This window comes from Ictidomys tridecemlineatus, chromosome 4 (assembly GCF_052094955.1).
Source record: "Ictidomys tridecemlineatus isolate mIctTri1 chromosome 4, mIctTri1.hap1, whole genome shotgun sequence".
Classification (NCBI taxonomy): domain Eukaryota; kingdom Metazoa; phylum Chordata; class Mammalia; order Rodentia; family Sciuridae; genus Ictidomys; species Ictidomys tridecemlineatus.
Genome location: NC_135480.1, coordinates 182756168 through 182780460, shown reverse-complemented (window position 1 = coordinate 182780460; position 24293 = coordinate 182756168). Strand labels below are relative to the sequence as shown.

General features: G+C 36.7%; 1 protein-coding gene across 1 annotated transcript; it reads right to left on the bottom strand.

Moving 5' to 3' along the window:
- Positions 1-20367: 20367 nt before the first annotated feature.
- LOC101964518 (uncharacterized) lies at positions 20368-22512 on the bottom strand. Its single transcript, XM_005340391.3, has one exon. The coding sequence runs from the start codon at positions 22510-22512 to the stop codon at positions 20368-20370; it is 2145 nt and encodes a 714-aa protein (XP_005340448.3).
- Positions 22513-24293: the final 1781 nt, after the last annotated feature.

Genomic DNA, 24293 nt, shown 5'->3' with positions numbered 1-24293 from the left:
TTGTGGATTTTCCATTTTGTTTTGCTAATACAATCCAAATATCTCCATGTTTTTTTTTTCAGGAGAAATTGGAATGCAAGACATGATCTCAGTTGCAAACTCACTTGAAACTATACCATTTTCCTGTTGCAATAAACTTAAGTCTACTCAAAACTAGAAAGTGTTTCTGAACACAGGGAGGGAAGACAGCATTTCATTTTAAAATGAATATTGACTTTTTTCTTGTTGGAGCAAAATATGCACATTGTGGATAATGTAGAAAATTACAAAGAAGAAAAGGAAATATCGAGCAACCCATTTCCCCAGGTTAGTTACATGTTGAACATCGTGGCATATTTCCTTAAAGTCATTTTCCTATCTATGCAACATTATAGGTGGAAGATAAAGTAATTTAAAACACTTGTATTGCAGTATTTTAATAGAATTCAGTTCTAATATTCAAAATCTTTACTTTCTACTTCACACGTACAAATTATCTACCCTTCTTTGGATTGCTGAGCAGTGGCTAGAAGTTTCTATATCTCCATTTTCAGTGCCCTTTTGCCCCTTGCTTTTCAAATATCCTTTCTTTCCCTCCTGATCCTGAGATTGTCATCTGTCAGACTTCTGTATGAATTTCATGTTTCCTTGGTAGAGTTGAAACTCTTTTCTAGTGGAAGCTTTTTTCATAAAACAATGTTAAGAATAAGGTCAATCATTGATATCAAGGCCCAGGTGGTCTCTTCCTGGAATACTAGAACAATTTCTTAAGTGTTTCTTAAGAAACAAATATTTCTTAAGTGTTTCTGAATCTCCATAGTCCACAGAGATACTCAGCAATTATTTAAATTATTTAAATCTGGGATTATCTTCCATTTTTTTGTTCAAAGCTAAAGGTTTGTATTTAGATCTACCTCAGTACAATATTTCTTCTCTTGAAAAAATTGAAATGGAATATGAAAAATAGCAAGGACTTGGAAATTTAGACATTCACAAAATAGTAGAATTTTAGGAAATCTGCAAATACTTTAAACAAAAAGTCTTCATTAAATTATTGATAAAAATATTATTTATGCTCTTGTGATTAGGCTATCCCTCCTCAGAGAATCTGCCTTTAGACAAATCAAATCCTCATGGAAACATTGTCACAACTAGAAATTGTCCTACTCCTGTTTTTCTGAGACCATACTGCAGGAACCACAATACTTGATCTCAAAGAGCAGTGGATCTCAACCTTGATAGGACTGAAGAATTACCTGAGGAGCTTGTAATAGAACCCACTCTTGGTTCTTTCCTCCAGAGATACTGATTTAATTTAATATGACAGAGAGTCCAGGTTTGGGGATTTTAAAAAGACCCTCTGAGTGATTTCAACTTGAAGGCGGGGTTGAGATCCACTGTCTTCAGTGATCTTCTCATCTTTAACTTGACTGCCAGCCAGAAGTGGGAAAAAGGTGTCTACCAGGACCATAAGACTGAAGTCTGAGATACATTCCAGAAAAGTCCTGCCCAGGAATTGAGGCTTAGAAAGCAGCATTACCACATTTTTTCATGAAATTTTGCTTGTGATTATCAAGACTTGAATATTGAGATAGGACACATAAAGCAAATTTCAGCCTATGTTTTTGGCATGTTCCTATAGTAAGATTGGCTTTGAATCGCTTCTTGTAGGAGAAGAGGACAGAGGAAAAGTAATATTTTGGAATAGTGTTTTCTACCTCCCATTAGTGGGTCACAAAATCAATTTACAAGGTCATGACAAGAAGTTTTAGTAAAACAGAATAGGAAAGTAAAACAGAATAGGAAAAAAATGTAGGCTATATTAGTGCACAGACATTAGCAAGAATAATTACTGTTTCCCAAAATAGTTTCTGCTATGTGTGTGTGTATGGATATATACATGCAAGTATGCAGGTAATTTATCACAATATAAATGTTATTTTTTATTCTGAGTCATGGTAAGAACTTTGTATGTCAACATTCTGGAGGACTTGGAACACTTGAAACACCAGGGCTAAAGGAGCAACTGTGCTGTACAGTTGGAGTACTAGAGGTAGAACGAATATCACTCTGTTGCCTATGTTGAGCTTCTAGTTAATACCTGTAAGTGAGGATAATATTATCTTCCTTGACTTCTCAGGATTGTATGAAATGCTAAGTTATATACAAAACAGGCAAATGGTTACTCCATGGTTGTGCAAATATTTACTTCCATATGTCATATTGTTCTGGGCACTGAGAACACAAGTTTAGCAACATGAGGAGAAATTTCTTTTCTGTTGCTCCAATAATTCTGTGGACTTCATAGCCATCATTGTCTCATTGCTTTATTTTGCCTCAGAGAAGGAAAGTCATAATCTCAGAAGAAAAAAAAAAAGATGTTTAGGTTTGTAGGTAAGTTTTTTGTTTGTTTTTTATTTTTTTTTTTTTGAAAGTTGGGGTGAAGATATGGGTTTAAAGTCTAATATTTTGAATGATAGAACCTGAGGGGTTTTTTGAAAGATTTTAGACTTTCTTGGGTTAAATTTCAAAAAATTTGGTTTGGACTACCAAAAGGCTAAATAGCTTGGTTCAGTAATACCTTCTTATGTAAGAGACAGTTTTCTCACCTGGAAAGAGGAGAAGTTTAAATATAGAGGGTTCAGGAAGTTAAGATAGAAAAGCAATAGAAATAGCTGCTGATGTGGTTCTGTGAGAAGTGAAGCCCCATATTCTACTGCTATCCCTGCTTCAATAATTGAGCAAAAGGATTAGTAATCCCACAACAGAATCCCAGTGTGCATTTCACCTTTCAAATGCATGAGCATAAAAAAATTCTAATTTCTTAGAGATGCCTCATGAGGTTCTGGAAGATAGAATAACATCTGCTGAAATGTCTATTTAAGTGGTTGTATCTGGGATTTGGAGAATCTCAAGCACCTAGTAATGGAGCAAACATCTAAATGTTTTCTGTGCTTCTTAAAAGTAAGTTGTAGCCAGTCAGAGAGATGAACAGACATGGCCGAGAGAAGGCAGGTGTGCGAGAAGTATCTTTAGATCTGGGGTGAGGATGTGTAGACCTAATGAATGGATGTAATGAAAAATCCAAAGAGATTTAACAGATACCAGTGTTTGAGAAAGAAGAGTAGGAAGGAGACATGGGGTTTATAGTGGAGGATGCCCAGTTTAAGCTGTAAATCACGTAGGATGACCATAGACCATCTCCTTCCCCGTTGCCATGATGCATGCAAGTTCATTGAATGGATGGCATCTGGGAAGAGGGGGGTACAAGAGCAGAACATAGAATTGACTAACTAAATCCTAAATTGCTCAGTTAAATTTACTCCAAGAAGTTACGAAAATCTGGAAATGGTTGGATGTACTTGAAAGTGACTAGTCTCTTCTGCTGTTAGGAAGAATCAGGGCTCGAGATAGAGGTTAAGTTTACTAAAGAGAAAGAAGCACACTGGCAACCAAATGTTCTTGTCTTGTGTATCTGTGGGCTATGTAAAATGAGCATACCTCTCTTGGACTTGAGGAACTCATGATATGACAGGAAAGACATATATAAATAATCATGAAAAATGGAATGTTGCCCACATTTGAGGTGAGCATCTCAAGTCATTTTTTTAAAGACAGAATATGAAACAAAAAAATCAACTATTACCATTTAAAATATTTATCTCTGCATCAGGTAAGTTGAATTTACTAAAGAAAAAGAGAAGAACTTGTGAAAGAAGTGGAGACCTCAGTCTTTTTACATATGCCTCTTTTCTATTTGGGGAATAGATGACACTGGAGCTTATAATCAATGAAGTTTGTATAAGCTTTTGGTTAATTCATAGATCCAGATAGCCAGAACAGACATAAAAATTGGGTATTTTATATAAGATTGAACATTTCTAACAATTTTCAGAATATGGCATTTAAGGGGATAAAAGCTGGATAAGGTCTAGGACCCTGAAGTTGTGCTTACATTGAACACATAACCCTCTGGCCCAGAGTAAGGAGCTCTGTAAGTAAGATTTGTGGCTTACTAAATCATACAGTGGAAAACATTTACTTTACAAAGCATTCTATTTTATGCTCCCAGCTTGCATGCCATTTTCCAGGAGCCCATACTCATAAATCCATAGATTCTGGGTTTAATTTCTATACACAGTTCATAACCAGAGAAATCCAGTTAAGGATATTCAATAAAGACCTTCCTCCTGGCCAATATCATTATATTATTTGCCAAGAGGTCTCATCTTAACAAGGTGAGAGAGGGTCACCAGCCCAGTTTGCTTTTTCTCAGTGTTTTATTCTTGGTAAAGGGAGTGAATAGATCAGAACAGCTGCTCTGACTCCTTTCTCCCCAAGATCATATCAATATGGGAGCCCTCCTCTGCTTACAAAGACAAAACTAAATGCCTGAGGTAGAGACAGAAGTAGAGGCTGTGTTTGTTTGAGTCCAATTTATTCTGTTTTCCTGAATCTTTTTAGTTAATCCATTTTAACTTTTGGAACACATGCAAAATAATTTGAATTATTAAATCAAAAGAGACTCAGACAACACAAAACATTCAGAGAGAAGATTTCACATAATCCTGTATTCCTCTGATAGTATTATAATTTTGATATGTATCTTTCCAAAATTAATGGTGTCACATTGTATATGCTGTTATATAAGCTTATTTTTAAATTAATTATACCATTAATTTATTTTATAACATGTATGTAAACATTAAAATCAAAATCATTCTGTTTTTTAATTTTTAGTGAAGAGATTTCAAAAGTCAGGGTGATAAATAGAACAAGAAGTATTTCAATATTTTAGTAATTTATCAAAAGTATAAATCCCAACTTTATATTTTTTATATTGGAACAAAACATTATAATATTATTTACCATATTTAATAGTAAATATTTTAAATTTAAATTTTTTACAAAAAAATAAAGATGTATCATCCAGAATACTAGTCATTTGCTATGTGTGGCTACCTCTTTAAAAGTCAATTAAAATGAAATTAAATAAAATAATTCAGTTCTGTAGTACAGTGGCCACATTTCAAGTGATCAATAGCCACATATGGCTAAGGGTCACAATATTAGATGGCACAGGTATAAAACATTCATCATCACAAAAGTCCTGCTGTGGAGTGTTGGCGTAGAGTTCTAAATGTGTCACAATGTTTAATAAACTAGTTTAATAAACTAAGTTTAATAATAATAAAACTAAGTTTAATAAACTAGTTTGTTGTATCCGATGTTAGGCATGTTTCCCTTTTCTCTTATTTTATTTTATACACAAAAGATGTTTGTGGATAGACATTGTTGTAGATATTTATTGCAGGTTTCTAAAAAAAAAAAAAAAGGAAATTCATGGAAATGAAATGATTTGACTGAGAGGGCTGGAGTGGAATATGACTTGCCCAAGCTCCTGACATTGATAACTTTACAGCTCTTCATTTGGGGCACTTGTCCTCCTAATACACAGGTGCTGATTTCCCCTCCCAGAGCACTAAGGAAACCTAGCCCTGTGCCTGTCATATTAGGAATCAGGACTCAGAGAGAAGCAGCTCTGTGCACTCAGTTTTCTGGCCACATCCTCCTAATTGTCTTCGACTTTGGAATGCAACCCTAGACTGCTTTCCTGAAGCCTTGATAAAAACTTTTCAGCTCCTCCATATCACTCACAAAGCTCATCATAATCTTGTCTGAACCTCTTTTGCATCATCTTTTCCTTTTCTGTACTTCTCAGTGTGTATAACAGTAATTCCAAATTTTAATGCCCCCCCCTGCCGAAAAAGAAAAACCACATGGCTCCCTACTCTCACTTGTTCACTTGGCCTGAAAGCCTCCTGAAAGCTTTCAAACTGTTAAACATTTAATGGCTTTTTATAACTCAGCTCAAGTCCTGCCCCCCACAGGATGCATTTACCTTAACCACAGAATGTGACTTAGGAGTCCCCTAGGATGCTCTTATAATGCCCTGCTCTTTTGTCTCCACAGATCTTGCTTGCCATGGGGCTAATCATTGATTAACTTATATATTTATTCATTGATTATGGTCTCCTTGAGAAGAGCACCCATATCTTCATCTATCACAGCACTGAGTATAAATAGATATAAATATTCAACTCAAATTAGTGGGACAACTTTATTTTCCAGACATGAGATATCATATTATCTAAGGAGAGAGAGTCATCTCAGGTAAAATTGGCCTCAGTAGATCAGAGAATGTCCATTTTTTTTTCCATATACATTCATTTGTCTTTCTCTCAAACAGGTAAGGACAGGCACCTGTTTTTGATGGTTGATACTAAAATGATTTCTAGGACTATCTTGACAGCTTGTTTCTGAATATGGAGGGAGGAAGGACCCCACACAGAAGCACCAATAGCATCCCAAGAAGGTGGGGACAGCAGGCTTCTCCTACAACCTCATTGTCCTTCAAGTGCACTCAATTTCTTGTGCTTACAAGAAAGACCTCTGTGTTTCTCCCACCCCAGCTTCCAGCCTTCTGCCTCAATCTATTAAGATGCCCCTACTCCTTCCTCAGCTCTCCTCTGTGCCAAAGAGAGCTGCTTGCTGTGACGCCTGCCATAATGTGTCACAAACTGACAGGAAATCACTTTGTGGAGGATCCTGCTTGGCCACAGGACACACATCAGACTGACACATTGCCTCTCCTTAATGGGAAAGAGCAATTCTTACACACCCTTAGGTAGAAAAAACAGGTATGAAATGCCAGGCCTCTGTAGCTCTATGATGTGCATAAAGACATAATAAATATAAAAGTTTTCAAAATTGCCACTTGCCTTCATGGTTTTGAGATGAGTGACACTTGGATATGATAATCACTTTCATCTGGAATTTATTGGTCCATGCATTTATTCATTCATATATTCAACAAATTTGGGGGGTACTTTCTAAGATCCAGGTATTTTAAAGTACCAGGGGTCAACAAAACTGGTCCCTGCCATTAAGGACATCTCACTGAAGCAGGAGACACAGATATGTAAACAGGATAATAATGCAATGATACAGGGCTTGTTAAGAGTTAGTACAAAGTACTGTCAGGTGAACACAATGGAAAGTGATATTCATTCGTGTTGCCTGAGAGTGTCAGGATGGGCCTCACAGAGGATATAAAATAGGAGCTAATGTTTGAAGGACAGAGGCATTCAGCTGGTCCGGGGGGAAGGAGTCCTTCTGGCAGAGGAAAGAGCAGTAGGAAGAAGGTAAGTGAGTGCTGGAGTGTGGGCTCCATGTTATCAACTGGGGTGCAAGATGCGCAAGGGTCTCCCGATTGGTACTGGAGAGACCAGTGGGGAGCACATTGTTAAGACCTTTAAAGTTTTGGTTTGGAGTCTGGACTTTCTCGTGTGGACAATGGGGAGTCATCCTCTAGTGCGGTAGCTGTTGAGCACAAAGAGAGATTTTAAGGAGAATGCTTCTCAATTTTATAAAGTAGGCTTTTAGAACTCCCTCTTCCCTTTGTTTATGTTTCCCCATCTGGGTATTCACAATGGTCAAAACCTCAAACACATACATGAAAGGCTTGGTGGTTTATGTCCGTGGATAGCTTAGAGGTAAGCGTGGGAGACTGAATCTTGTTCTGTAAGAAACAGTGGCTTATGGGAGCATAAGAGAACCTTGGGTTTTGTAGGGTGAAGAAAAAGAAAGGTCCCAGGCCAATCTGGGACAGAGAAATGGACCCACTTACAAGGAAACAGCCATAGAATGAGGGTAGAGAGGCAGGGAAACACCAGGAATGGCAGGCTCATTGGTGCAGGTACAGGCTTTGCTGAGTATGTATTTGCCTAGGCAAGGTATGTCCGTTAAAGCTTGAGCCAGGAGAGAGGCAGATGAGAAAATTATTCACAGTAAGACGGCCATAAGAATCTTCCTTTTATCTTGTGAAGGAGATGATTAAATTATGACTAAATTATGCCAATTAATAAGGAGCGCAGGTGTTGGGTTCAGACAGATCTAAGTTTGACTCCCAGTTCTACTATTCACAGTTTGTGATTCTTGGCAAATAGCAAACAATCACTAAGTCTCTGATCCCCTCATTTATCAAAGAGACATAGACAACTTTCAGCATCACAGAAAGGATCAACTGAAATAATGTGTAGAAAATGCCCAGCCTATGTCTAGGCATTCAAATAATAGTAGCTATTACATAGTTTGCATACTTGGTATATAGAACATTACTGGGCACTCAAGTAACTTAGAAATATTCTTTGGTGAGATTTTTCCTTGTTTGTAAATGCAGTAGGGTCTGAATTAATATTTTGCAAGTGTGAGGCAATTAAGAATTATCATCAGTTGGTCTTAAAGGAGACAGTCATTTGTCAGTAATATTGACCCGAAGAAAATCAGTCAGGTGTAAAAGGCTTCACTTTGCAATGATGTGACAAATGAAGCTCCCTGATTTGAATGAGGAGATAAAAACAGGTCACCAGATCTTGTGTGCTTGCTCTGACATATAGCTAAGTGGCCATTCGAGTCTCAACATGCAAGATTCTTTGTTTATGTGAGTAAACTAGGGCTTAGTGATACCAGTTCATGGTAAAAGCAGAGATAAAATTTGTCTCCCTCAAGCATAAAAATCTTTGATAGGATAATTACTTGAGAAATAAACATAGCAGTAAATAGTTGTCAGTGTTCCAACAAAATATAATAGTGCATTTAAAATGTTTCTTTACCTATATCGGTCATTTATTAGAATTATACAGTGGTAATCCTGAAGTGTCCATCTCAAATGGCCAGGAATTTTTATTTAAATATAACCACAAGCAGGGGGAAATTAGGACATGCTGTTATTACTCCTTCGGCATTCAAGCTTATGTTTAAGCTTGAATGTGTTTCATAATTTGCTGTGAAATAAACTTCATGAAATAATAAATTTACAAAATTTGAAGCAAAGGGCGTATATGCCAAGTATACAGTATTATTCACTGCTTAAAACATCACTTATGTGTCAAGAATGTAAGTGTTGAAAAGGAAGACAAAACTTAATATTATATGCTGAAGAAACAGAAAAGTCCATATTTGATTTGCAGATGACCACATAAAAATCAGAGATTTATCTTCTACCCCACCTTGTTCTAGATTGGAGACAGCACAACTTCTGATCAGGTCACTTCCAACCTCTCACCTTTCCAGCCTCTAATTCCTCCATGTTAACCTGAGAAGAATACTGTTCCAACCTTAGCTTCTTAAGGTCTCCCTTTCTGCCCATCCCCCATATCTTGCAGCATCATGAAGTTGAGTTCCAGTGGCCTTTATGATCCCAAGTGCCAGTGGCTTTTATAATACCAAGCAGGAGCTGTAGTGGGTCACAGGCAATGCCTCCCGGGATTTATAGTCTCCAGAGGGGCCAAAGGTTCTAGGAGAGGTAGTTGCAATAGCCATAGTGACCTCTGCCACCACATGTAAGTAGTGTATGTTCTCTGGGTTTGTTGATATCATCTCTTCTTTTTCTCCTGTAGTCCTGGAAACTTCCTATAGTTTCTAATCTCTACCACCTTGTCTTTCTTTTTTTTCAATACTTCAAATATTTTCAAAACAAGTACCTTCTATGAAAATATCTGTTTAAAATATATAATGTGATTTTATTTTTTTCTGACTAGCCCCAGATTGACTCAAAAAATCCCATCAAGGCTATGAGTATAAGTGAGGTCACAGTAACAAAAATAACTCCAAATTTGTTTGTTCCTGCCATTATCTACTCATATAGATCTTGGTCACCTGCAACATTCCTCTCACTCAACTGTAATGCAGAGTCCCTTAGGACTATCACCTGTGTGCCTGTTCAGTTGAGCAGTCACTGCGCTGCCCAGTTTCTTGGGTATCTGCCCTCTCCTTCCATGAATTACTGCTCTGATGCATCTTTCTTGAGCATGGCTATGGGAACCAAAGAATTTCACAGGCTTTTCTCTATACTTCACTATATCTCTTCACCTGGGACCCAAATCAATGTTATCTGTGTCCAGAAATCAGAGTCTCTCATAAAAATATTCCTTCAACTCTTATGTAGAAGCCTCATACTAGTTAGAATACAAGCTAGACCAGTATAACAAAAAAGATTATAGTACATGGTGGACTCAACAGGATAGAAGTTTATACCTGCTGATGTATTTCTTCGAAGTGAGCAGCCCAAGGGGCTGGGGATATAGCTCAGTTGGTAGAGTGCCTACCTGTTATGCACAAGGCCCTGGGTTCAATCCCCCATCACCACCAAAAAAAAAAAAAAAAAAAAAGTTACAGCCCAAGGCTAATGATGGTTTTGTTCCACTCAGGGTGATGGACTGTTTCTGTTATCCTCAAAATGTAGCTTCTATTTCTGTATGTAAGATAGTTATCCATAGTTACCATTCCCCAGGCAAAGCAGATCAAGAGTAAGGAGACTTTGCTTAAGGAAATGACTGGAAGCTATTGTAGACACCACCTCTATACTCGTACCATTATCCATGATTAATTCACATGATCACACCTGTTTCCGCAGAGGCTGAGCAATTTGTCTCTAGCTGGACTGCCAAATGCCTATGAAAGTTTTGGGTTTGGGGTACCACCTACAGATGCATGGTCAGAACAAGAGGTTCCTGCTAAAAACCTAAGGAAGCTGCCATACAACCCATGCACTGCTTATCAAACCAGGGGCTCTAGTCCATCTTCTTCACACAACCTCCTGCTTGTCAAACAAAACACGGGTCCATAGAGTCATCTCTGCCTTTAAATGTACCTATTTCTAATTTGTACCAAATAACTATTTAGGCTAGTGGTGTTCCTGAAGACTCTTAATGAAAGATATCAGTGGTCTATGCCACAAATTCTCATTCATAGCTAGTCAATGAGCTGAGGAAGGTGGAAGAAGTTAGGAACGTACTCCATGTGTGGCCTCCAATTTTTTCTCTCTCCTATATGACTGCAATATGAAAATCTCTCTTCCAATCAAAAGTTGATAAACAAATTAACTGCCTCTTGTATCTCCCCAACTAATTTATTCACTTCCATTATCACCACCAGTGTGAGTATAATTATTATTCATAAATTATACATAAGGAAATTGAAGCTCAGACATATTGGGTAACTTATTCAAGGTCACACAGCAAATAAGCTAGTAAGCAATTAGATACAAATTTGAATCCAGGTCTGTCTGCCTCCAAAGCCATTCTTCTTCTTCTCATTATTATAGCACACATTTGTTACAAGTACTGGTACCTGTGATAAAAAATGAACTACTTGTAATATTAACCTTTTTTAATAGAGAAGTTCTAAGAAATAGGATATCACCAGGGCCACACTGTCATTGTGGTTTACACTTCCCATGAACTCTTTCCAATAAACATTTCATTTAAATTTAATAAAGCAGTTAATAAAGCCATAAAGGTTAATTACTAGTTAAGGGGAAAATATGACTTCACTTTGGTGAACATGTGAAAAATGAATCAACTTCGTTTTCAGTTAACCCAGGATTATACAGGCAATAAAGCATGATTATGGATTTAACATGTTAATTCCCAGCAGATTTAATGGCAGTGCTCTGAGATACATGACCAATCACTAACCCATCTGACAAGCCTTCAGACAGTGCTAATCAAGATTAAATCACTTGGCTCACATGTGGATGTAATACATCTTTCAAGATGAAATGACCATAATTTTTCATCATGGAGATAGTATAAATGCCTGGTTTATTGGTTGAGACATGGAAAAGAGAAAAGTGGAAGACACAATCTGTGATCTCAGTCTGACACCTCACTTTGGAAGCTACTTTTGAAGAAAATAAACTTGTTTTCATAAATTTAAGGTCCTCTCCCATGTATTATGGCTGGTTGTATCAATTCATGATTATGATTTATCTGTAATTTGTGGCAGATAGCAAAGCATCCACATCATTTAAAATAACTCACCTTTCCTAAGGATCTAAATCATTGGCAGATTCAGGTCTTTGTAGTTCTTCGATTATTTATTTATTCATTCATTCATTCATTCATTCATTCATTCATTCATTTGAGACGGGTTCTTGCTAAGTTGTTTGGGCCTCACTAAATTGCTGAGGCTGGCCTGGAAATTGTAATCCTCCCGGTTTCAACCTCCCAAATTGCTGGGATTACAGGCGTGTATCACCACTCCAGACTGTATTTCTCCTATTCTATATAGTTCAACAACTCTTTAGGTTTCTTCGGTATGATCTTAATTCTTAAAAAAACAATTCCAAATAATACTGTTTTCCGTTTCTTCTGAGTTGTACCACCTAGTAACCACAAAAGAAAATTGGCATATTCTTTTGATGACTTGAAGATGAAGAACAGAAACTGTGTGTTGTGGGTTAAATCTGGACCACTATCTGCGTTTATAAATAAAGTTTTATTAACACATAGAGCATTTTGTTCAGGTATTAACTTTGCCTGCTTTCATACCATAGTAGCAGAGGTGACTATTTGTGACAGAGACTTTGTTAGCTTTTTGTCACTGTGACAAAAATATCGAAGAAAAACAACTTCTAGGAGTAAGAATTCCTTTTGGCTCCCAGTTTCAGTTCATGGCCAGCTGGCTGCACTGCTTTGGGTCTGAGATGAGGCAGAACATTATGGCAGAAGGTTGTGGTGTAGAAAAGCTGCTTAGGTCATGAAAACCAGGAGGCAAAGAGCGAAAGATGCCAAGGAAGGGATCAGGGGCAAGATACCCTCTTCCAGGGCTTACCCCCAGTGGCCCACTTCCACTGAGGCCTTCCTACAGTTTCCAAGACCTTCCAGTGCCTTCAAATTATTAATCCCTCAATGGATTAATCCACTGATAAGGTCAGAGTCCTCCAGATCCAATCATTTCCCCAAAGCCCCACCTTTGAACATTGCTGCACTGGGGTGAAGCCTTTAATACATGATCCTTTAGGGAACATCACAGGTCCAAACCATAACAGATTGTATTCCCATGAAGCCTAAAATTCTATTAGCCTCTTTATAGAAAAAGTTTGCCGACTCCTAATCCAGAGCTTCATTTCTCCTGAATTATAATTTAATGGTAGCATGGCTATTCTTACAACCATATATTTCCTCCATTCATACGATCATTTTTCTTCCCCAAATTTCTAAAGCCTCACATGGTGATAAGAATTAAATATAGGAACATGTACTTTAAAAAAAATAGTAGGTGTTCAAAAACATGAATAAACTGCACATCTGCCAATATTTTGCTGCTGTTTAACATGGAAATAGCACCGTGTGATGACAAAGACCATGGGCGTTGACTATACTGTTTTGGGTCAGAGCCCAGCTCTATCATCACTTCCCATATGATCTTGGGCAAATTCCTTTAAGTCCTCTGTGCTTATGTTCCTTCATCTGGAGACTAGAGATCATATAATAATCCACCCACCCTACAGAGTCCTTGGTAAGATTTAAAAGAGAAAACGGGGCACTACACGTAGAATACTGCTTGGCCCACAATAAGCTCTGCACCCATGTCAGCCATCATTGTTGCCCTCATGGTCATCATCACCACCATCATCATCTATTCAATATTATGTCATATTGAAAAGGATTAGCCTATTTCAACTGGCTAGTTTTTTTAAAAAAATACATTTAATTAGGTAAGTGCAAAGTATAGGATTGAAAAAATCTGTGTTTAGGTCAAGCTCTGACACCTTAAATCTCAATTCAGTTTCTCTGCAGCCCAGTTTCTACATTTTCAAATGTATTTAACTGCTTAGGTCTTGTTACACGGTTGAGTATTTAAATCAGCTAATCTATTTAAAGGCTTCTTTCACTGTTCCTGGCACATTGCATCTACACAGTAATTGATTTTTTTTCCCTTTTCTCTGCTTCTATTTCTTTTAAGGTAGCTTGACCCTCCTGCATGTCTTCTACTTCTCAATTGTCCATTCTCTAAGCCCCAAATCATCCTAATCACAGCACAATTGCACCTTTGCTCTCTATTGTACTCTGCTGCTTTGTGATGGAAAATTTTACATATCAACTTGAGAGAGACTGCCCAGATAGCTGCTGAAATATTATATCTGGATGTTGGTGTGAGGATGTTTCTGGAAGAAATTAGCATTTGCACAGAATGAATAAAGAAGGTCCACCTCACCAATGTGGGCAAGCATCACTGAATCTGTTGAGGACTGGAACACAACAAAAGGTACTAGAAAGGTGAATTCTTTCCTCTCTTTGAGCTAGGACATCCATCATCTCTTGCTCTTGGACATGAAGTTTCTGGGTCTCTGGCTTTGGACTTTGGGATCTCAACCAGTCTCCATTCTCAGTCTCTGATTGTTGGCCTGGGACTAGGAGTTACAGCATCTCTTCTCTTATTCTCAGAACTTTGCATTTGAACTGAATTATATCACTACTTTTCCGGGTCTCTAGCTTGCAGACAGTAAAACATGGAATGTCTCAGCTTCTCTCATCTCATAAACCAATTCCGATAAGAACTCATATTATGTAAATAGGCTCTGTTTCTCTGGAGAACACTGAATAATACACTCTTCAATTTTCATGGTGGGCTAATTCTCATTTTCTGGACCCATCTATATTTTCCCATATGCTGTCTCTCTACATCTAGTTATCTGTAACCATGTGACAGGCATTATTTTAAGCTTTTTATATATGTTGTCCTCTCATAGTAATCCTTTAGATTAGGTATTATTAAACACATTTATAGATTAGGAATTGAAAAATGGAAATTTTACATAACTTGGCCAAGGTCATACAGTTAAAGCAAAGAGTGAGCATTCAAATCCAGGCAGCTTATCCTTGGACTCTGCTTTTAGCCATAATGTGATTTTGCTCACCTAAATGCTTTCAAAAATACTAATGGACTTCACAACACATTCTACAAAGCCAGTTTGCCTTGATATAAGCATTCATGTATGATTCATGAATAGTACCATATGCATATGTATTCCATTTTTATACATGTAATGTAAAATTTATAAATAGTTTATGGAAAAATGTATTTTTCTAAAGAACAGCTCATTCAAATGGTTATAAATGAGTAACAATTACTTAAATTCATTAATTAGATTCTGTTTATGCTATTACTGTCAAAATAAATGATTTGACCCAAAATCTTATTTATAATAGTCACCATTATTGACTACCACATAATAGTAGACTTATATTTTACAATTTTGAGGGCTAGGGATATAGCTCAGTGTAAGAATACATCAGGACTCAGCACCACAAAAATTAAATAAACAAATGGAATAAAATCATTTCTGACTGGAGTTTAGTCCCACAAGTGGTTCAAAAAATAATGCATATAATCAAAATAATATGCATATAATCACTGGGGGATAATATTAAAATGCATATTCTTATTTGGGTTGAGACCTGTGATTCTGGATTTCTATCAAGTAGTAAACTGCCCTTTGACATAGTACAAGGAGACTCATATTAACCTTTGAGTTATTACTGTCTAAGGGCCTCATTTAGAATCTCCTTGGGCTTTTTCTTGGGTATAGTGGAATTAGTTTTAGGTTCCCAAAAAGAAGAGTGTTTGGAATGGATCACATTGGATATCATGGCCACAGCCTAATTTGAAACAGTTACTCTTGATGGCTCTTATAGTCACTGATCCTACTCAGTTCGCATCTAAAACTTTGTTCTGTATACTTAATCATTCAATTTATCTATTCAGCATTTACTAAGCACTTACTATGTACCAGCCTAGTCTTTGTCTTAGGTTCATTTTAGAAGGAGGGGTGAGAGGAGAGTGGGTTCAGGAACAACATGAAAATGGCAGTAGAGGTAGTGTTGGCATAACAGTGGAGGCCTGCGGACACAAAGAAAGTGATTGTTCACTTGTAATATCTTGACAGTTGGGAAAATATTAAGCGCACCCTCAAAGAGATCTCGCTTGAATGGATTCTAGAAAGTAAGCATTCTATAAATAAGAGTGGACCTAGGAACTTCTGAATGTAAAAAGTAGATATGGAGATAGGCCATGGTCTGGCTTGATGGAAGAATTGACATTATGGTTGGAGAAAAAAAGAGGGAAAAAAGCAAAGGACCTGTTACAATAGAGATTGGAAAACAGTAAAGAGTTAATAAGCAAGGGAGTGATTGATCACCACCTTGCATCTGCAAGTAGGCTACTGCATCTGTTCCTTGCTTGTTCTAACATTCACTTTCTGTATTTATTATCTTACTCTTCTGAGTCCCTGATAAATATGAAGATTCTATGTTTATACTATTTCAAATGTTTTTGTATGATATTTGATATATAAAAATATTTACATCACATTTGTTGTAACGTTTAATATAAAAACTGTCAACCAACTAAGCAACTTTATAATTAGAATATTACTGAAGCTATTGAAGTTACCTGTGTTGATACTTTATAATTAATCAATAAGCTATATGTCAATGAGATAAAACAGCACAGGATAGCATTTCCAAAACAATGCTTTATAATTTTACTTTGGAATTGTGTGACAAAATTTATTACTTAATTGCACAATACTCCCAGTAGCTCACTAGTAGAGCTAAATTAAAAATCAAAGGTTCATAAAATATTAGAAATCTAGAGGTCCTCTAGAAGAGTTTTTCCAAATCCAAATTATATTACAGGTCAGTCAACAATTTGAAATCCACCTAGACCCCAATAATGTGATAAGGAAGTCTAGGTGAGTGTGAAGGGTGAATCCGGTCATAACCACTGGCGTGGAGAAGTAAGTGTGAGATAGGGCTCAGATGTGAGGCAAGGGCATTGTTCACAGAGAATGAGATTAGTGGTTCAAAAACTGAATGAAAACTGAACAGCAGAGAACTTAACTTATCCAAGCATGCAGTTCAATAATATCAGAACAATTAGAGGAAATATGTTTATTGAGCAACTATCCCATGGAAGATACTGAAGCAAGTGTTGTGAGAGGAATGTATTTATCTAAGATAGAAAAATTCTGCTCTGTTGGAAAGAGAAAATGTATATAGATATTAAGATACGTGTATGTTCTGCATGTGACATTCATATCTGTGTTTATGTGGATTGTGTTCAGGACTAATGGAGAGAGGAATAATGGGTTGAGGCTAGAGGGTCTTCACATGCAAGACAAAATCATTTAGATTTTATCCTCTGTGAATTAGGGAACCAGTGGGGAATTTTAGGCAGGGAAAATACATGAGTAAATTTGTATTTCAGAATGTCAGTAGCAGTGTGGTTGTGATTATCTGGAAAGAGAAAGCCTGGGGTCAGGGAAGCCAAACAGGAGGCTCCTCTAAAGGTTTTGGTGATGACAGATTGAAGGCCTTCTGTATGCAGTGGCTGCATTATACATTAGCAAAACTGTGCATGGCAGAAAGACAGAAGATGATGACTCTCAAGTATCTTCAGACATTTCATTTCCCCTTACCTGCTTGTAAGATAAATGAGATGTACCTCAAGGACCATCAGTCCAAAGAGCACTGGAGTGTTGAGGACAGAGATAAAAACTGGCCCTGGACCTCAAAGGATTTCACTAACCCACACACCACAGAAGATACTGTGTGAACTGAAGCATGTGTATTGAAAATCAGTCACCTCCCTCCTCCCAACTGGATGAGATGAACTCCATTAGCATCCAAAGTACAATGCAGGGTGAACTTGGGAATGAGGAGTTGGTTTTTATTCTCATAAATACATGGAAGTGACCCCTTAGCACCTTACCATTCATGGTTATGTTAGCTCCCTGGATTTTGAATGGAAAGTACTCAGTAGCAAAGAAGACTAGGTGACTAAGGGTTGTAAGAATTACTGAATTAGATTTGAAAAGCTCAGTCAACCATAATAAGCTATAAAAATGCAAAGCGTGTGCAGTTAGACCTACAGTTTGGCTTTCGTTATGATATAGTCTCTCATTTTCTTCATTGAAAACACAGCATAATTAAAATAACCTTGTTCACTTGTGGTAAAAGTAAAATGACATAGTATTTATTAATGGGTTTACAACAGGGTGTGGGTATAGATAAAGAAAAAATACAACAAGCAAAAAGTAAGTAGTGTCCAATTGTGGTTTAAGATCATTGACTCTTGAGTTGGGACTGAGTTTCAATCAGACTACAAGAACAACAATTTTGTTTTATGAGCTTTCATTATAAATGCATATTAAAGTAATACCTCAGAGATTGTATGGTGGAAAATCACAAATAATGAACTTTTGTTATTAGTTATTGTTACCATGTTATCATTAAGTGCTTTATTTAGTTAGTTGTTCTTCCATCCAAGGAAGTTGTTGCTTTGTTTGAGAGTATATTATTTTTGGTTTATTAGTAAATTCATGGGACTCTAGTGGAATCTTTGAGTCAATTGGGAATTTAGACAACATATAGTCAGATCTCCTTCACCACTAGGGTTCTGCCAAGCATAAACACTTCCAAGGATGATAGTTCCTTTTCTCCCTGGCCTCTTGCTCTACCAATGCCTGCTCTGAACTACTTTTGTGTGAGACAGGACAAGCTTTCTTTGATTAAGCAGAAATCACCTCCTCACAAGTTTCCCCTTAAATGGAGCCAGATTTGTTCTCCAAATCATTCATGAGAAATATCCCTTGCTAGGGAAAATTCAGTTATCTAATCGAAAACATTTAGATGTCAACTTCGATTTTCCCTAACTACAGAAATTCTCTATATCTTTGAATTCAGTCTAATGTTGTTGGCATATAAGTACACTTTTTACTATAATAAGTTAAATGAGCTGCTGCTGTTTTGAACTACTATCAATGATTTCCTATTCCTAATTTCAGGACTTTGCATATATTCTCATGAATCTTCACTATGAACGGTTTAGACTGCTTACCTAACTTGATCAAAACATGCATTAACGAAACCATGGCAAAGTTTACAACTGAATGCACTGTAACAAATTTATATATTTGTTACAGGAATATATCTTGATTATTTAAAAAATACTCTAAAAATAATTTCATTTTTGAGTCCTATGCTACTTGTTAAGTGTTTGGTGACTGCTGTGGACTTTAAATAGGCTGATTTTTGTTCCTGTTTATGATTTGGCATCAGCCTCCCTTCTTAGTGTAACTCTCAGGATTTCCCAGCTACACTAGGAGGAAAGTTCTAGAAAATTTGTCTTTTTTTTCCCTACAAGTCACTCTTTTTTTAATTTTAATTTTTATTTATTTGTTTTTTTGTGTGTTTATTTTTGGCAGCTCTTGCCAACAAACTCACTTAGCAAACTCCTACTCACTCTTTAAGATTATACAAAAAAAAAAATCTTCAGAAATTTCCCCAAGAGAATGGCTGCTTCCTGTCTATTTTCTCATAGACTTCTATCATGGTGCTTCCCAGGAGTTGCTTGATGACAAGTGACTGAAAGTCCTGATTAAGGGAGGCATAGAAGAAATGTGTTGGCCCACAAAGCTTAGGGAAGGGTTAAAATCATAAAACCACATGAAGGACAGGATGACAGGTTAAGAGGATCCAGATCTGTTTCCAAGACTCTCCTTATGCCTCATCTTACTTTTATCTGTTAGCCTTCTCTCCTTTTACCTTAAACTTCTTAACAAATTGAGAAATAGAGCTCCTAAGAGCACCGAAACCCTAAAGCTTTCATCATCCACTACCGTGAAGATGGAAGAACTCTTTTTCTGTGAACCAGTTTGAATAGTCTCGGGGAAGTACTCTAAGTTGGCCAGCACTGACTGACTCATCATTGTACGACCAGAGGGGCAGAATACTAGGATAAGCTAGCTTCAGTGCAGTCACCATCACTGGACCAGGCTACTGAGGATGCAGAATCGGGGGTTTCTAAAACCATGACAGCTTCAAGGGAAGAAGTCCATGCCGGGACATGTGGGGGTGTAGTTTTCTAGGAAGAAGATAGGGAAGACTGTGTCAAAAATCCCATGGTAGTTCATTTTCTGCTGCTTTTTTTACACCTATTCTCACAGCTCACCTGAGAAATCCCAGTGACTATATCTTAAGACAATGACCTTGTCTTATTTTCCAGGGACTGAAAATACATTAGGTCTGAAGCCTAATGGATCTCAATATATATTATCTTTAAAAATAACACTTGTGTTTAGTAGCATATTTAATACACATGACTTGTGTTAAGTAACTTATACTCTCATGGTTTGGATAGTGTTTATGGTGTTTGGAAACTTGGGAAATCTTCATAGTGAAATCTAGAAACTAAACAATAAGTCACATATTTTAAGAATCCTATTCATTTAAGAAAGGGAGACAAATAATATTTACATACACGAACAATTTAATAATACACACTTATCTCCAAAAGGAAGTTTGAATTCAGTCACCAGGCTGTTAGTTCCAGTTAACAAAGGATGGAATAAATATTTTTAGTGATGATTTCAGATTTTATTCAGACTTTCAAAGATCCTCAGGGACTAGCTAAGTAGACTGATTTACCTTTCAACAAAATTGAGACTCGGTATTTCTGATACTGTCTCTTTTGTGTTCATTCTTGGCTTGACGATCCAAGACCTTTCAGAAGACTTGACTTCTGTTTTTTGGGGATTTGCCTCCGGCAGGCAGGTGCACATTCAGAGAGACAGCTCACTTGCTTTATGTCATCCAGATCCCCCAGTGCATCACTGACTTTCTCTGGGATCTGTTTCTCTCTATGCGGGCACTTGTTTTTTCTGTGCCTAACTGCTTTGGTTCTTCTATCTCTTGGAAAAGTTGTTTTGCACTTCATCTCCTGTTTACTTGGGGATCTATGTTTCTCAGTGTCTAGGCATGTGGAACTGTTATAGTGATTTCTAGTTGGGGAAGCACCTTCATCTTTATAAGGACAATTGGGTCTTTTCCCAGCAGTTGAAGAAAGCTTTGCATATTGGACTGGGGTCAAAGATATTCTCTCATAGTGTGATTTGCTACCATGTGTATGTCTTTCTTTTGAGGATTCACAGCACGTATTCTCGGTGACAGGTTCACTACTGTGACTTCCTCCCAGAGAGATACTTGATTCTCTGCTTATAGATCTCTTTCTATGTCCAACACACCACGATTTGGATCTGTGAGTACTGGACCTTGAACGTCTTTCGAGTCTTCTACTGGAATGTGAACCAACTTCTACAAAAGAGGAGGATTTTTTGCACCTTACTTTCTTTTTTCTGAATGAACTTGGCTTTCTACCATCCCTTTTAGGAGACAGGTTATTTTCTGAGATGCCACTCCAAGAGGGGTCTCTCTTTCTGGGTTTGCCATTCATCAAGGATCTTTCTCTGGGCAAACTCTGAAAAATCTTTGGTGAAGAATCTGAGTATTTATTTTTTTCTACTTCCTTTTTATGAATTATTTTCTGTTGGCCAAGGCTCAAAACCCTTCCTTCTCTTAGGTTGTATTTCCATGACTGCACCTGATTAGAAATGGCTGGAGTACTGACGGTACATGCAGTTGTTTCACTCTTTGGATCCTGGACATAACCAGGAAATAATTTTATCCCTGTCTTTTTCTCTAGAGTCTTTTTTTGGCAAGTCACTATGCCTGGATCTCTTTCTTTGGGAGTAGCCCAATTCAAGAGCATATTATTAGTAGAAATTATGCCTTTGTGATTGCCTGACTCTGGTTTGTCTTTGGTCCCAACAGGGATTTTGTTTGCTGTTTCATGATGCACTTGTGGAATTTTAAAACTTTTCAAGGAAGAGTTACCACTTGGAAACTGTTTCAAGTCAGACTGAGCTCTCTCCTCATTCAATTGATTCTGGGTGTTTTTAGGTTGCTTTGTATCAGGCTGAGATTTCATTAGAGCCCGATTCTCAGTCAAGGGCAAAATAGGAGCTGAACTAAAGGGTTTCTTTTTCACACAATTTTCTGTCGATATGGAAGGACAATGATAGATGGCTCGCTGGTCATAGGTCTCCATGTTGTAAGGTGACTGAACAAAACTGATAAACTCATGCAGGAAGTGGTGGGTATGTTGTTGGAGATAAGGTTCCAGAAGATGAATGAAGGACTCGCTGTCCAAATCATTTTTTTTCAAGTGATGGAGGATGGAGGCTAGAATGTTCTTCACTGTGTAGCCATAATCTCCATAAACGGCTGTGAGTTCCCGTTTCAGCCAAGGAATCAGCCGATGGAGGCTATCAGGATTTCTTTTGAAATAATTAGCTGAAAAGTGCTTTTCATATTTGTAACCTCGGACCTGTGCCACCCAGATTCCAGAATAATACAGAGCTCTTCTGAACTTCATAACCACCTGATCTCTAAAGTGGCCCAGAGAGGTGGAGTTTGATTCCAACCTCCCACTATCCCCAAACTCCCTCAGTAACTCTTGGATAGTCAGCTCTTTCAGCGGTCCAAGTTTTGCACTGATATCTGCAGGGCTCATACTGAGAGACTTTTTCTTAGAAAACTCCTCAGTGTTTTCTTGCTCTGAGGGAAGAAACCTTGAGTCTTTTTTGTTATCACTCTCCAGTCCAGATGAACCACACTGAGTGGGAGAGCATTGCATGTTGAAAGAAGGCATGGACTGCTTCCTTGATTTTGAATAGAAAGAGCCATTCTCTCTCTTCTTGGAAGAGGAATTTGAATCAGACTCACTCTGAGTACCCTCCAAACAGTTAGGACAGTCACAGTCAGATGAGAGATCTACTGACATTGCCCCAAACATACTATATTTCAGAACTGAATGTTAGAAAAATTGCTTCGAGTACATTCCACTTCTGTCATGAAAAACATGTGTTAAAAGCACTCCGTGCACATTTTAATAATATGCCCTACGTCCATGGAATTAATGCCAGAATAAAGTCAAGACAAACTACTTATCAAATTAATAATAATGTGCATATAAAGCCCAATGTAGATAAGGCAATGAGGATACAAGCACGATGAATTTTCTTTCCCAAATTAGTGTTTACAAACTCTGAAAGCAAATTGGAAATAAGCATTAAACTTTAATTATCACATCCTTCACTTAGAATTTCTAATTCTATAGATTTAATGTAGATAAACTAATCAGCATATATGTTGTTTATTTGTAGTATATTACAATTGTATATGTGTATATATACATATATGTGTGTATATATACATATTTACATGTATATATGTATATATACATATATAATAACCACTAAAAACATCCTAAATATTCATAAGTAGAGAATGTGTTAAATAAATGTTTTACCATAGTATTTAATATCATACAGCCATGTAAAAGAAGTGAGGCAAATGTATGCATACTAATATAAGAAGATAGTTGAATATATTGTTAAATCAAAAAACTTTAACAGGCATTTGAAAGATTATTATAAACTCTTAGAAAGTATCAGTTCCTGAAAGCACAGAATGAAAAATTCCCACAAGATATAATAAAATCTAACTAATATATACATTTATTATATACATGTATGATTTATATACATATCTATGACAAAAATCCTCAGGAAAAAAATTAAAGATAAATAGGAATCCAGAGAAGGAAATGAGCTCAGAGGTATCTAATGGTATTAGTTGCCCACATCTGGTACTAAACTTGAGTTCTGATTGAAATGATAGTCACAAATTATAAGGGGTAAGAATGGATTCTTTTCAGGGTTACATATCCAATAGGAGAGTCTTTCCTTTGTCTGTGTGTTTAAATGTTTACATCTTCACCAAAAAAAAGTGAATTAGTAAAAAGATAATGCCACAGAGGAGTCAGTGAGATATCTTAGCAGAGATTTTATAACTAGAAACAAGTCAGTATATTGGCAGACTAAATTAAGCAGTTTTTTCCTAAAAATCTCAATAGGATCATTTATTTTTAATTTGATGGTGACCCCAGGAAACTGGCAGAGGCAAATCCAAATTTTCTTTGGAGTTACAAAACTTAATCACAGTTCTCATGACAAATTTCCCATAAAAGATTTTAGTTAAAAATCACTAACAAACAATAAGCCATCATAAGCATTAGTCTACAGAAATAATAGATACCAAATTTACCCCTTAAGACAATCAGAAAATGAGTAAGCTGTATGTGTTCAAAGAAATAAAACCGTTTTGAAAGTATTATCCCAAAAATGTCTATAAAATATGCTTAGAGTGATTAGAAACAACTAAATAGCACTTGAAAAGTAAAAATTGTTAATATTGAAATTTGAAAATGAATGGATAAAATAAACAACAGAATGAACACAGCTGAAGAGAGTTATTAGTGCTTTGTAATAGAAAGCTGAGAAAATTAAATGGACTGCATCACAGACAAAGAGATGGAAATTTGGAAAATAAAAATATTAGGAATAAAATGAGAAGGCTTAAGATCCTTAGGAAATAATAGAGAATTAAGGAAAGGCATTATTCAAAGAGGTATGTCTAACAACTTTCCAGAATGTGTAAAAATATGTAATCATGAGTTTCAGAATTACAATGAATTCCAACTCTGACAAATAAAAAGAAATA